The sequence below is a fragment of the Vanacampus margaritifer genome, chromosome 17 (genome assembly GCF_051991255.1).
Source record: "Vanacampus margaritifer isolate UIUO_Vmar chromosome 17, RoL_Vmar_1.0, whole genome shotgun sequence".
NCBI classification, from domain to species: Eukaryota; Metazoa; Chordata; class Actinopteri; order Syngnathiformes; family Syngnathidae; genus Vanacampus; species Vanacampus margaritifer.
In genome coordinates, this window is record NC_135448.1 from 5,245,978 (window position 1) to 5,261,093 (window position 15,116).

At 40.4% G+C, this 15,116-nt stretch overlaps 1 protein-coding gene across 6 annotated transcripts in view; it reads left to right on the forward strand.

Moving 5' to 3' along the window:
- gabbr1b (gamma-aminobutyric acid (GABA) B receptor, 1b) overlaps positions 1-15,116 on the forward strand; it is a 305,030-nt gene that overhangs the window by 198,737 nt on the left and 91,177 nt on the right. For all 6 annotated transcript variants that reach the window (XM_077548507.1, XM_077548508.1, XM_077548509.1 and 3 more), the window contains 2 exons: positions 8,023-8,124; positions 13,790-13,855. In XM_077548507.1, the coding sequence (XP_077404633.1) occupies positions 8,023-8,124; positions 13,790-13,855 (168 nt within the window). The remainder of the gene's footprint in view (positions 1-8,022; positions 8,125-13,789; positions 13,856-15,116) is intronic.

A 15,116-nucleotide genomic window follows, 5' to 3' on the forward strand; every position in this document is an offset into this window, starting at 1 on the left:
ATGAAGCCTCATATGTGTTAACTGTCTATTTGTGTTCGCTTCTAATTGTGTAGAAGCGGAAAGAGTCAAGCATTCAAGGTTTTAATGGTGCATGATAGAAGCTGCCTTCCTAATAGGTTTGATTCAAAGAGCAAAATGTGAAGTTCATTGGAGACTACGAACTATTATAAATCCCTTTGCTGTGCTAAATGCTTCTGTAATCGAGAATATGAAGATTACTGTTTTACCTACAGACCAGCTGCCTGTAAACCATGCAATAAAAACCACGTGTAACGGCAGTAAAAATAAAAATAGGCCACTTTTTTAATGTTTACAGTTGCAGGGTGACTTTAATTGCTCCTCTTTCCTTATTTCCCATTTTCTCACCACTCTTTTGTCTCCCCTATTTCTATTATGTCCTAATTTATTTGTCCCCACCTCTATCTCACCTGCCCTTATTTGTGTGTTTATATCATCCCCCAGCCACTGCTATCTTTGTAAACAAGCGCCTCATCTCACCGTGATGCTTTTATTTGAAGGAGGTGTCGTCTCTTCTTCATGTCTCTTTTTCTGACCTGAACTGAATTGCTTTCTTTTTTTTTTTTTTTTTTTTTTTTTTTTCTTTTTTGGGAGATCTCAGTATTGATCATTTGAAATGTCATCATCATTGTTCTCCCTTTTTTTTTTTTTTGTTTTTTGGATGTGTGTTTGTGCGTGTGTGCGTGCGTGTGTGTGTGCGTGCGTGCGTGCGTGCGAAAAAAAAAAAAAAATAAGAATTCCCATACCGTTCACCTAAACCGAACACTTCAAAATCCAGCCAGAGTCGTGGGGCCGCCAGGAGACCCAAAGGGGGACCAAAGAAAAGAAAGAAAAGCGAAGCCCAGCACCGACCAGACACCACCCACCGGGCCACTAACCTTCACCAACCCCAAAGACATCCAAACTCCAACAAATCAGGGAAACCTCAAGGGCCCAAAGGAGAAACTGAGGAAAGGTAGAAAGGACAGACGAAGCAGAGTGAGATCCACAGACACCAGCCTCCACCGAATCAATGACCTGAGGGAGAAACAAATTGTGTCTGAGTCTCGATAGATGCTGATGTGGTGGATCTAGCATGCATGAAAATCTCCACCAAAGAGGGGAGCCGTCGACCCCCGCCAGGACAGAGCAAGCGCAACACCTCAGGGCCCCCCAGGCCGCGGCCGCGCCAAAGGACGACCCCCGGGCCCCGCAGGGGCCACCGGCCGGAGAGCAAACCCCGGAGCAGGAGCGCCCCCCACCCCAACGCGGCCCGCGCCCCCAACCCAACGCAGCAGGACGGGGCACTGCAGGCCCACCAGGCACCCCACCGGCCCACAACCTCGCTCCCCCCCCCGCCCCCCACCCCCGCCACCCACCCCAACCCAGCCCCAACCGCCCCCAGGCCCCCAAATCCCCAGACACCCTCCCCACCCCAGCACCCCCCACCCCGGCACCCCCACCACCACCCCCCCACCAACCAAGCCGCCAACGCCCCCCGCCCCCACCCCCACCAACCGACAGCCCCCCAGCCCCCGACCCCAGACCCCGGGGACACACCGCACCCAGGCATCCGCGCCGAAGAGGGGGCCGGGCAGCGGAGCGGAGAGGGCACCCGCGCCCACCCCACCACGCGGAGGGACGGAACACCAGGGGCAGAAGGGGAGATGGGGGCACCGGAGGACGGGCGGCATCCCCGAACCCCAGGCCCAGCGGGGAGAGGCCCCGGTCGTCACCCCAACGATCAAAGTGAAAAACTAACCCTGTTACTAAGTTCGCCAGCTCGCCGACTGGCGAACTCTACCCCTAAACCGTGTGTGTGACCCCACCCAGTGTATATACATAAGTGTGTGCGTGTGGTGCATTAAAAATTGGGGGCAGGTGAACCGGAGCAGAGGGAAATGATATCCCCCCCTGCTCCGATCCATCCGCCCCCCAGGCATGTCAATGAGCGTATGTGGTGCATTAAAATAAATTAATGGGGGGGGGGGGTGCACACGGACAGGCGACCGCAGCACTGCTTCATACCGCGGCCGCCCCAACCGATGCCGCCCCCCCCCCCCCCCCCCCAGTTGTGTGGTGCATTAAAATTTGGAGGGGAGTTGCAGGGCGGAGACGGTGTCTCCACCCCACCCCACCCCCCCCCAAAGTGTGTTATGTGCCCTAAAATGTATTGTGCAAAACTAGTGCAGTGAGTTAAGAGGAGCGACCAGCTGGGCCCCCCCCAACCGGGCGGGGGGGGGAGGCGCACCCGCCCACCAAAACCCCCACCCACCCCACCGGGACCCCGGCGGGGCTTGCCCCCCGGATACCGGGGCCCGCCCGAAGTGCCCGGAGGCCCACCGGAGCGGGGCGGGCACAACACCAATCCCGCCCACTCCCCCGGCCCCCGGAGCGCCGAGACCCGGGCCACGGACGGAACCCCCGGCCTAGGGGAGGGGGAGGGGGAGGGGACGGGGGAAGGAGACGACAGGAAGGGCAGGAGGCAGCAGCAGGGCCGCAGAGAGAGGGGGAGAGGAGGAGGAAGGGCGACGAGGGAGAAGGGACAGGGAGGCGGAGGACGGGCGGGGAGAGGTGAAGAGGGAGAGGAAGCAAGGGGGGGGAAGGGGGAGGGGAGAGGGAACCACGGGGCACCCCGGCGGCCCACAGGCCCCGACCCGCGTCGCCGGACCCAGAGCGACGGACCGCGCCGGGGCGGCGCCGCCCCGGACACCAGGGAGAGCCCCGCAACACAGCACCCACCACGAGACCCAGGGAACGACCAAGACGCAGCCGCCACCCAGCAGCCAACAGAGGGGCAGACCCGCCCACGCCCAGCCAGGGGGGACAGCACCTGTAGCGTTAGTCCCCTGGCATGCAGTGAATCCGAATATTAGCCTTTAGTGCCCATTGGAGGTGAATCTGTTCGATCCTGTTGGCAGCAACTGGGTTCCTGACTATAAAAACACAACCATTAGTAACAAACTGCCAAATGCAGAGACATCAATGTAAGTTATCACGATGTGGTGGCTCTCGCTAACAGGCAGAATTAAATAACCAGAATTAGGTTAAAATATTCTATATACGTAGACCATATTTCTATGAATTTTGATATTTGTTTTTTATTTGAGGCCGATATTTTTTCCATTAAAATGTGATTTATGAGGAGGTTAGACCATTGGTCGATATTCAGAGTTTGTTTATTTTTCCAGTTAACAAGAATTGTTTTTTTAGCGATAGTAAGGGCTACAAGTGTAGATTGAAATTGTTTATGTGGTAGGTCAGTTGTTGTTAGGTCACCTAGCAAACACAAGTTTGGAGATAAAGGTATCCTATAGTCCAAGATAGCGGAAAGTTTTCCGGAGCTATAGACAAGTCTGTCTCCCATTTTAAGATGGGTAAAGACATTTTATCCGTATATGAAAGTAACTTATATATTTTTGAAAGTTTTTTTGTTGTTGTCGGAGAAAGCTTGGTAATATCTTTAGCTAAGCCAGGCGGTTGGAGCGTACCCTGAAGTGTTGGAATTTGTTTCTTTATCATATTTTTAACTTGCAGATAATGTAAAAAATTTCCGTTTGTTATTTTGTATTTTTGGAGCAAAGATGTATATGATATAAACATATTATCTGAGAAGAGATGGTGAAGATGTGTGATTCCTTTCCGCTCCCACACACCTAAATAAAACGTTTGGTTGTTAATTCGAAAGTCAGGGTTATGCCATAGGGGAGAAAGCCCACAGGGCTCCACTTGGGCTTTTGTAGTTTCTAATGCCTTCCACCAAGCAGTCAGGGTGGCGGAGATCATTGGGTTTTTAAAACAATTATGTCGCTTAATCGATGTTGTAATAAAGAGTAAATCTCGAAGTCTGAGGTTATTACAATCCTTCTGTTCTAGTTCCAGCCAACAGTTAGTATCTCTGTTGGGTTGTGCCCATAGAACGATATATTGTAGCTGGTTAGCTATATAGTAGTACATAAAATTTGGTGCCTCTAGGCCACCTTTGGATTTACTTTTCTGAAGAGTAGATAGACTAATCTTTGCTTTTTTTTTTTTTCCAGTAAAATTTTGTAACGGCTGAGTCCAACAACTGGAACCATTTAGCCGTAGGTTTAAATGGAATCATTGAGAAAAAATAGTTTATTTTAGGTAAAACTTTCATTTTAACGGTGGCTATTCGTCCTATTAAAGAAATAGGAAGATTATTCCAGCGTTCCAAGTCACTATGAATGTTATCCAGAAGTGGAGAAAAATTTAAATGAATTAAATCAGTTAATTTAGGTGAGATTTTTATGCCTAAGTATTTTAAATTACCTATAGGAAATGAGTAATGTGGGTCCTGGCTTGCAGGGTTCCATGAATTTTCTGTAATAGGTAGAAGTGTTGATTTTGTCCAGTTAATAGAATAATCTGACAACTGTGAGAATTTAGTTATTAAGTTAAATACTTCCCCTAACGAAATCGCCGGGTTTTCTAGATAAAGTAAAATATCATCGGCATATAGATTAATTTTATGTTCTGTTACCCCAGAGTGAATTCCTTGAATCCTTCTTTCCTGGCGTATGGCTATTGCAAGTGGCTCGATAAATATTGCAAATAATAAAGGGGATAGTGGGCATCCCTGTCTTGTGCCTCTCTGCAAAATAAAGCTCCTAGATATAATCCCGTTAGTAGTAACTGTAGCTTTGGGAGAATCATATAATACTGACACCCAGTGGATAAATGATTTCCCAAAGCCAAATTTATTTAAAACAGCAAAGAGGAAGGACCAGTTAACTTTGTCAAAAGCTTTTTCTGCATCCAACGATATAATAACTGCCTTCTTATCATGCCGCTGTGACATGCTAATAAGGTTAAAGAGCCTCCTAATATTATTAGTAGAGTGGCGATCTTTAATAAAGCCTGTTTGGTCGCTATGAATAATTGTCGAGATTACTGTTTCTAATCTAGATGTGAAAGCCTTAGTAATAATTTTGATATCAGTGTTAATTAGTGAAATCGGACGGTAACTTGATGGAAGGGTGGGGTCTTTTTCTGGCTTTAATAAAAGTTTAATTGCTGCTGTATTCATGTGTGGACGTATGTAACCATTAGTTTTAATTTCTGTTACTACTCTTAAGAATAGCGGAGCAAGCATTAACCAGTAGTGCTTAAAAAATATAGCCGGATAACCATCTGGGCCAGGTGCCTTGCCATTAGGCATACTATCTAGAGCACTGTACAACTCGTTTATAGTAAGTGGCGCTTCTAACATATCTTTATATTCAGTAGTTAACTGAGGCATATTTAAGCTACTGAGGAATGCCTCAATATGCTCAGGGTTAGGTTTGTTAGTTTCTGAGTATAGGTTGCGATAATAGTTATAAAAAATTTGATTAATTTCTTCTGGTGATTGTGTACATTCACCAGTTGTCCCTTTAATAGCCGTTATAAGAGATTTTTCCCGATTGCGTTGAAGTTGGTTTGCAAGAAATTTACCTGATTTGTTATTATATTCAAAGTTGTTGTATCTCAATTGTTGTATTATAAACTCTGTCTTTTTAGTTAGCATATCGTCTAACTGTATTTTTGTATTTTGTAAGTCAGTCCATATTTGGTCATTTGGGTTTATTGCGTACTCATCCGTCAGTTGTTTAATTTTATCTTCCAAGTCATTTTCAAATTTTTGATCCTGTTTCTTTTTATAAGATGAATATGGTATAATTTTACCTCTAATTACTGCTTTCCCAGCTTCCCAGAGAAGAGATGGCGATAGGCCTGGAGAGTCATTTATTTCCAAAAAGTCTGCCCACTCTTTCCTTATAATTTTATCAAACTCTGCATCGTTTAGCAGAGAGATGTTAAAACGCCATGTTGGTGGTGGTTTAAAAGTATAATCAACTTGTAGGGAAAGTGAGACTGGTGCGTGGTCGCTAATAATAATAGGATGTATTTTTGTAACAGTTTTATCAGCAATAGAGTTATTTGTAAGAAAATAATCAATTCTTGAAAAAGACCGGTGTACAGCGGAAAAGAAGGTAAATTCCTTCTTATTTGGGTTTTTAAGTCTCCAGCTGTCGACGAGGCCAAAATCATCCATATATTCCCCTATTACTTTAGTAGATTGTAATCGCCTTATACATGTTGTGTTATTAGAACGGTCTATTAATGGATTTAAGACTGTGTTAAAGTCTCCTCCAATAATAATAGTAGAGTTCGCTGCTAAATCAAACAGCTGAGAGAAAAATTCATGGAAAAAGGCCGGATCATCATTATTAGGGGCATATAAATTGCCAAGTGTATATATCTTATTAAATATAGTTATCTGAATAATAATGTATCGGCCCTCTGGGTCTGTTATTGTATTATTTAGAGTAAAGAGTAAATTCTTATGTATGAGTATACAGACTCCTCTTTGTCTGCTGTTATAAGGGGCAGAGTATGCTTGGCTAAAATTCTTATCAATAAGTAATTTTTCTTCAGATTTTTGTAGGTGGGTTTCTTGCAGGAGGCAAATATCTGCTTTTAATTTTAAGAGATGGTCTAAAGTTTTTATTCTTTTTGCCTGTGAGCGAGCGCCACAAACATTCCAGGAAACCAGAACTAATTTATGCATACAAACAATATAGGCTCAGTCCTGTGTAAATATCTGCATAGGCCATTTGTCAATACTGGCATGTTATAGGATAGAATCAAAGTAGTTAGGTGATTTATATAATTTGTGTAAAATATAAGGAAATGTGTAAGTAAATATAACAGTGAAAAAACGGGTAGGGATGTGAAAGTGAAGGACGTTAGTGGGGAGTTAAACAACATTATAATACACCAGTAACTGGTAACCCAAGCGAGATTTTTTTTTTTTTGTTTAAATCTACTTTTAGATATAGTTATGTATTATTATTATATTTATAATATAGCGTAAACATAATGAGTATTCATATTTTAGGTTTTATAACCACATATACATTATATGTATATGTATATGTATACGTATACATCTAATAATCAAACAAAGTTTAGTTCCATCGATGCTAATTAGAACAGCCAGGGAGTGGAGTTGGGGTTCCGGAATAGTTGGCCATCGATGTATAGTTTATCAACGACCATCATAGTCCGTTTACCCTCCTGCCTATTTTGTTTCATTATAGGAAACAGTACCTTTCGCCGCTCATTAATCTCTCTAGGGAATTGGTCATTCATTCCGAATGAGGTCCCTTTAAGCTCCCGTCCTTTACTTTTAACAAATACTTTTTGTTTAAAATGCTCAAATTTGGCGATAATAGGACGGGGTCTATTGCCCCTACGGGCTCCAAGCCGATGTACCCGGTGAAAGGAGATGTTATTTACCGTCTCCTGAGGAATTTTTAACGATGTCGTCATAATTTTTTTTATCTCAACCTCTGGATTGTCAGAGGTGTTCTCGGATATACCTGAGAATATTAAATTATCCTGCATGCTACGGGATTGAACATCCAGAATAGTTTCTTTTAACATTTTATTTTCCTTTTTAATGGTTTCTAACTCGGCTGAAACAGTCACGAGTGTAGCGTGTATCTCGGCATTGTTGCGTTGGAGATCATTTATTTGTTGGCTGAAGAATTCCATACTTACCTTAAATCCTTTCACCTCCTCGCAGATTAGGGAGAGGACCTCTAACTTTTTATTTATGGACTCCAGCATACTGACCGAGACCTCCGTAGTAGTTAGGTCGTCCGTGTCCGTCGCTGAGTCATTCTTTCTCTTTTTAGAGGGTTTCTTAGACGGTTTCTCGACGGAAGAGTCCTCCATCGCGCAGTTGTAAAAATAACCGTCAATGAAGCGTTCGAGGTCCTCCACGTCGGATGGTATTCCAAATCTGTCGGATGAAAGAGAAAAGAGAAAAGCCAAGATATATGATGGTTAAACTCGAATTAATTTAGCATAATAGAGCTAGTTCTATCTTAGCAGCAGGGCGCTGCCATGTTGGGGTGTCCCGGTCTCGCTGTAGGTCTCGCGATAATCACAGCATCTCGCGCATGCGTCTCCCTCCTAAATGAATCCTACTGAATTGCTTTCTGTTTTCGACAGACCCTGGATGATCTGGAAGAGAGGGTAAAGGAGGCTGGGATTGAAATCAGCGTTCGTCAGAGTTTTCTCACAGACCCTGCTGTGGCTGTCAAAAATCTCAAGGTGCCTCAAATTCACAATTCCTCCTACGTAAAGCACACTGAGTTCTTTTAGTGGTTCCAATTTGCCACATGCTGTGGGTAAATCGCAGACATTTTAAGACAACCATAATCCATCCTGTGACGCTGGTCGATTTCCAGTTTGTTTTAATTTCCTTTCCTTTCAATTATACTATATACATTCCCCTCCAAAGACATTAAGGCCAGTTTACAGTTATCGGCTGTAGAATGAAAACGTTTGGTTTTAAATGAATATAACGAGATCAACCGGTCAGCTTTTTGGTGATAAAAAAGATTTTAGGTCAGAGGTGGCAAATCCAGGTCCAGAAAGGACTGCCAAAGTTTGGCTTTAGCCCCTGATGCTAGCGAGCTAGCAAGGTAGCTCCCTAGCAGGTAAATCAGCACTATAGGAGCTAGCTAGCATCGTTTACCTGCTAGCTAGCTAGCGCTAGGGGCTAAAGCCAAACTGTGGCAAGGTTTTTACTTTCTGGACCTGGATTTGCCACCTCTGAGGTGTACAAAATTATGACTTAATATTTATTAAGCCCATAACCCAGTGACATCTCCAAACGCTTGTATTCTTCTTTTGTGATGCTTTTCCATATTGTCATGCTACAGCCTCTCAGTTGTTGCTTATTAGTTGGATTTCTTGCGAAAGTCTCCTATTCAGCAACTTCCATTACTTCAACCTGATCAATTGATGATGCATTGGCAGTATGATTTTTTTACCCCCATACATTTACCTCTACATGTGTGTGCATGTGCATATGTGCGTTTTTATACAGTTGTCTATATAAAGTACACACAGATAAGTGATAATGTCATAATTTTGTGTTTTACTATGTGTGATCTAGTTGGTCTTCAGTCCTCAGGTCCTTCATGTTAATGTTATGAAATGCACATTGCACATGTTAATTATGTATTATTTATGTTGAAAAAAAATGACAAAGGTGTGTTTCTGAAAGGTATTTTTGTGAAATAAATTTTCTTGGTTTGACTTAATTATAAAAGAGGGTCACAAATTAATGACCGTAACAAAATGGTAGTCCCAGCATGTTGAAAATGCCTGATTTTAAATAACATTTTTAACAGCCACATAAGTAAATAAAGAATTCAAAAAAGTAAATAAAAAATTGAAGAAATTAAATCTTTGCATATTAAGACTAAACTAAATTGCTTGCTGAAAGTGAGTCAACATTTGCATCATACTTTAACATTCTTTACTTGATTGATAAATAGGACAACTTCTGCATGTTATGGTGGTCAGGTTTTTAATATAAATTGTACAATTTGATACCCTTAAAAAGAGCCAAGAGACACTTTGCGGTGTGCATTCCTTTGTTCTTTTATTAATGTTGTCGACTTACTATTTATTGCCTTACCAAGACAGTATGGCACTAAGCCACAGCAAGCATGTGTCCCACTTTTCTACGCTGCAATAATTTCCGGTTCTGATCATTATCGTGCTTTTTCTCATTGCAAAAGAAAAAACAATAACACTTGAGCAGTAAAAATTCTCACTGGTATTTTGCATGTCAACAGGCAAGTAAGTAACTTACTAAGTATCCAATCACAAATTGTCCACAACCACCAGGAGCCATTGTTTGTATTGTACCTAGGCATTGCTATGCTATATTGAACTGGATTTTAGCCCTCAATTGTTCTTTTTTTCCTTTTGCATTTTGGATCAAAAATTAAGTGTGAAAAGTGAAAAGTGAAAAGTGAAAAGTGAAGCATTTTCAGAAGTTACACTAAATTTGAAGTTACACTGAATTTGAGCACAGTAATACAACAGTGAATTAGGGCTACGTTTAAATAAATATTTTTTTAGAGGGTGGGGGCAATATTCAGAGAAAATAACTTGCAAATTTGCCACTTTGTAAAGTGGCAGATTTGCGAGAGAAAAAAACTCAGACATTTACGAGAAATACACATAGTGTAGCTATAGTCTAATGTGAGGATTCGTTGGTGGTTAATGGGACGCTGTTTATAAAATGAAAAGGCAGGATGACAGATTCATTCTTAATTTAAACTTTTCTCATCATACACAACAGCTAGAGCGACAACACTTTCTGATCCCCTATCAGCTGACTAAACACTAACCAATCAGAAGCTAGCATACTTTAGGTAAATGCAAGTGAATGACGAAGAGTAGCAGATTCGACACATCAACTCAAGAAAATACCAAAATGTATGAATGTGTAAATAATTCTGGAAACATAAATGTACAAGTATATAAGTAATATATATTTTAATAAATTAACTAAATGCTTGATCCTCATGGTATGCCACTTTATAAACTCGCAAATTTGCCACTTTATAACGTCGCAAATTGACAAGTTTTTTTTGCGCAAATTTGTGACTTTATAAAGTGGAAAATTTATGAGTTTTTTATTTTCTCTGAATATTGCCCCCACCCTCTAAAAAAAAAATATATATTTATACGTGGCCCTAATACGCCGTCATACAGTAATCATAATACATACAATAACTGGATTAATTGTTGATGTTTATAACATCAAAGTCCACTTACTTTTCTGAAGCACTAGAAGAAAGATAATTACCGAACTCATAATATAAAAATGCTAATCAAGTAATCATTTTTGCGTTTTGTGATTTCTTGGAGTCATATGTCCAGAACATAAACAATAAGACGAGTTAACGTTTATGTGAAATTTCTGAGATCTGTGGATGATTAGGTTTATGCTTTTGACGAATGACTTATGGAAGACAACTTGACCTGCTGCCACTTTTGCCAACAACCATACATGCACGTTTGTGAGGATTTTCTAACACAGACACACTAGGAGCTGTACCGCACCTCTCTCTGAGTCCCAAAATAATGTGTCACTGCATGTTACAGCCTGTCTCACTCTGCTTGCATCATCGTGGCAGTGATGAGAACGCGAACTTTAGATCAGTGAATCTGCAGCCTTGATGCGGCTTGTGGGGGTGAGTGTGTTTTGTTGCTAGCTTAAGCTCCCCGTTATGTGTGAGTGCTGAAAGCAAATGTTGGCTATGGCTGATAAACGTGATGCACTCTTTTTATAAGCGGATGTCTTTTTTTTTTAAGCAATAAACACGACAGCATAATGTCGAATCACTTTGTTTCATAGGCATTAATAATGCATGTCGTTATAGTTCATTATCATTTTAAGGGTTTGGGGAATTTAATTTTGTATTCCAGCTGGGTGTGCCCCATTGCAAAAAGCAAGTGGGCTTGGTGTACTGGCCTACTCAGCGCCTGAACCTTAACCCTGTCAGCAACTTTGGAATGAACTTCAGCAAAGAGTGGGTCTTGCTCACAAACTCCTCACATAATCTTGCAAATATTGTATACCTTGAAGGAGTGGAACATGTTATAGCAGCAAAATGGGAAACAGTTGTTTTTCACTTTTCAGTTATTGTGGGAATGCTTATGTTATTTCTAACCTTTATTATCATTTCAGGCACTTTTTATTCTCCACACTTTTTTGCCATGCAATAACTCCCACATATTACGATTAAGATAATCTTTATGTGTGTGGGGCGATGGTTCGAATCCCACCCTAGACAGATTGCAGTTCAAGTTTTCTTTTTATTAATTTATCAGTCAACTACTTAATAATTTGTCATTTTCACGTAATTTGTCTTTCAATTTATTTAATAAGTATTCCGCATGCATTCAAATCTGAACATTCAGCTATCAGCATTGAGCGTTCAGCATTCCCACGCAATTGCTGCCGCAATTGCACTTTGTTTAGTTATAGGAGTAATTGCTTCATGATTAACTTTCAGATGTACAGATTATTTCTAGGCTGTTGCTCACAGTAATCAGTCGTTGGAGTTTTTGGAGTTTTGATATCAGACTAGTTTCAATGAAGCTTGACATGCAAATGATTCCTAATATGATCCTGAAAGTGATGAGAAAAAATAGGAGTGTCAAAACGAGTGTTAATTTTGAGTTAATTAAAAGTTCCTTTAAAGCTACTAATTTTTTAAACGTACGATTAATGACTGCCCCTTACTTGGAAAGCCTGTACTGGGGAGATTCCAGTCGCAACACAGCAGACAAAATTTAGCAGTAATAAATGTAATAATAATGCATATATTTGTGGAGATCGGGGTTCAAGTTGTATTTTACAATTTTAATAATGTGTAGAATTTCACAAGTTACTTCATGTTAAAGATTAGATAGGTATTAATATGAAAAGAAAAATGCACTGAGCTGTCACCAACTTCTTACAAATGCAGTTATGCCATCTAGTGGCAGAGAAATTACATCAACACAAATCAATATCACACTCGTTTTTTTTTTACAGTACAGTACATCTTTTTCATTTTAACTCAATTTTATGAATTATTATGAAATTACTGTATCAATGACTAAAGGATGCAGTCACATTTTTATTAGTGTAAGATTGTTTCCACTTTTATGTTAACAAGAGTAGGAAAACTTCGAGAAAAAATATTTTATTGTACATTTAGAACAGATATAAAATTTGCGATTAATCGTGAGGTACGAAATTTTAAGCGCCTGACATCCCAGTAAACAAAAAATAACAAAAACATTAGCCCCAGTCGATGTTAGACTATCACATGACTTTGAAAGTTAATTTTACATAGCATTGTCGTTTTTTTATTTTCAGCAAAAACATACAATAGTAACCTAGTTTATCATTTTCGCTTAACCTTGTGAGCATAATTTTGTATAATGAATTTTGATCATTTTGAATTTAGTATTGATAGGCATTAATAAGTAAGGCATTTGGTGAAGGTGGGAGCTGCCATCTCTTGCATGCTCTCATCGCCTATGACTGTGAGAAAAAAAGTGCTGTACTCATATGCAGAAATACTAAATGTTCCATTATTTTAAATACCGTTGTTGTTGTAGTTTATTTATTTATTTATTTATTACTCCTTGTTCAGCACTGGTGGAGATGTGTGTTCTACTGGCACTGTGACATTCAGATACACAGCATATTTACTGGTTATTTAGGTGTAGTGTGACAGAGATGATATTTATTGTTTTAGAAAGGAATTCACTATTATTGTGTACAACCTAATATTTCTTCTCTCCAAGTGTTGGTTGCTTTTGACATTCAGTAGCACCTTATTTGTTAATATACTGTATAAGAATCCACAAAGCTGTCTTCCATAAGTCATTTGGTAGCCCAGTTATTGTGAAATTCCACTTCTAAGAAAGTGAGACTAAAGCATATCACTGCAAGGTCATTCCTTTGTTGACTAAAATGCTAAATTGAACAACAATGTGGTGCTTATTTTGTAGTTGCGATCAGCAGTTGGTTGCTGCAATTTTCATTTGTATATTGTGCAGTTCAATGGAAAAAAAAGACTACTCAACTAAATTGATGTCCTTCCTGCAGTGTCCCTGCGCTCCTTAATTTCTCCTCCACCTGTCGGCCTTACTTGCTGTCATTCTTGGATGTGCACACACACACACATACACCCTTAAGAATGACCTTGCCACAGACGCTGGCCTAGATTTAATGTGCAGGATTAATTAGTTATTGGAACGAATACCATGGCAACAGCACTATTATCACCAGTAGAGGAAAGGCCTACTGCTGTTTTGGTGGCTTCTACGTTCACCGCATCCACACTGTGAAGCATGTTACGTCTTTTAATGTCCAGCTGCGTGGGTGACTTTTCTTTCTCTCTCTCTCAAGCGCCAAGATGCCCGAATCATTGTTGGCCTCTTCTATGAAACTGAAGCCAGGAAGGTCTTTTGTGAGGTAATTTATTCTTTTGTTCCTTTCATTTTTGTTGTACTGAATAGATGAATGATTTATCTGATATTTATTGAGAATGTCAGATTGCCATTTAAAAGAAAAATAAATACAATGCTGATTATTTTATTAGCATGCTAATTTATTTTTGGACTTTTTTAATTATGGTTCATTAGTCAACAGCACAATCTTTAAGCTGCTGGGTCAAAAGTAACCCAAACTGGGTAAAATAACTAACCCAATGCTGGGTCCAAAAGTTGACCAAGACAATGTTGGGTTATTTATACCTAGCACCAGAGGTGGCAAATCTAGGTCCAGAAAGTAAAACCCCCGCCACAGCTTGGCTTTAGCCTCAGGTGCTAGCTAGCATCCAACTCATAGAGTCGAGATTTGGATCCAACAAGGAGTCAAAACTGCCCCTACAAGCTAATTAACATTTTATTTTTTACCAACATTTTCTAAGAAAAAGCATCTTTCCCCTTTCAGAGTCACTTGCATGATATGTTGTTGCTAAAGAATGCTGCATTAAATTTACTTACATGTCATTTCACAAAACTCAAAAATGGCAACCAGCTTCGGATCTTCAGCTCACCCAAATCCAATCAATTAATTATCTCAACCTGGTGTAACCGTGAAATTCAATCTGCTCAAAACCTGCATCTATCCGAAGAGTGGGTTAAGAAAACAGCCCAGTCTTTTTTTTACTGTGCAAATTTTACATTGCAGCAACTGAATCAACAGCGTTTCTGCTGTTTTAAACCAGCAATGGACTCCATTTTGCCTCAAATGCTTCAATATGTGATTTATCAACAATAAATCCCACTCAGTAGGTAGAATTATCAACAATCAACTAATGCCCGTCCCTCTCTAAAATAAGACAACCACAGTTCTATTTCAAATCTTAAACTATAGTAATCTGAGAGAGTGTGAAAGCGAGAGAGATAAGCTTGATTTTCAAGTAGATTTTTGTACGGTATTTATAGGAGATATAGGATAGCCTATAAATAGATATAGGAGATTTGGGAGACCAAGAAGTAAGCCCAACATAAGAATATTGAGCAATCTTTGTATGTTTAAAACCTCCATAAAATTTGATGGTGTTCTGATATGATAAATTAAAGTACCTTATCAGCGCTTGACATTTGGAGCAATAAAAAAAAAGAACTACATAACACATAAAATCTCCTCTCACACACAAACTCTCATTATCTCAAAACTCCTCTGAGGTCCAAGTGACCCAGTATGAGGAGCACTAACATTAAATTAT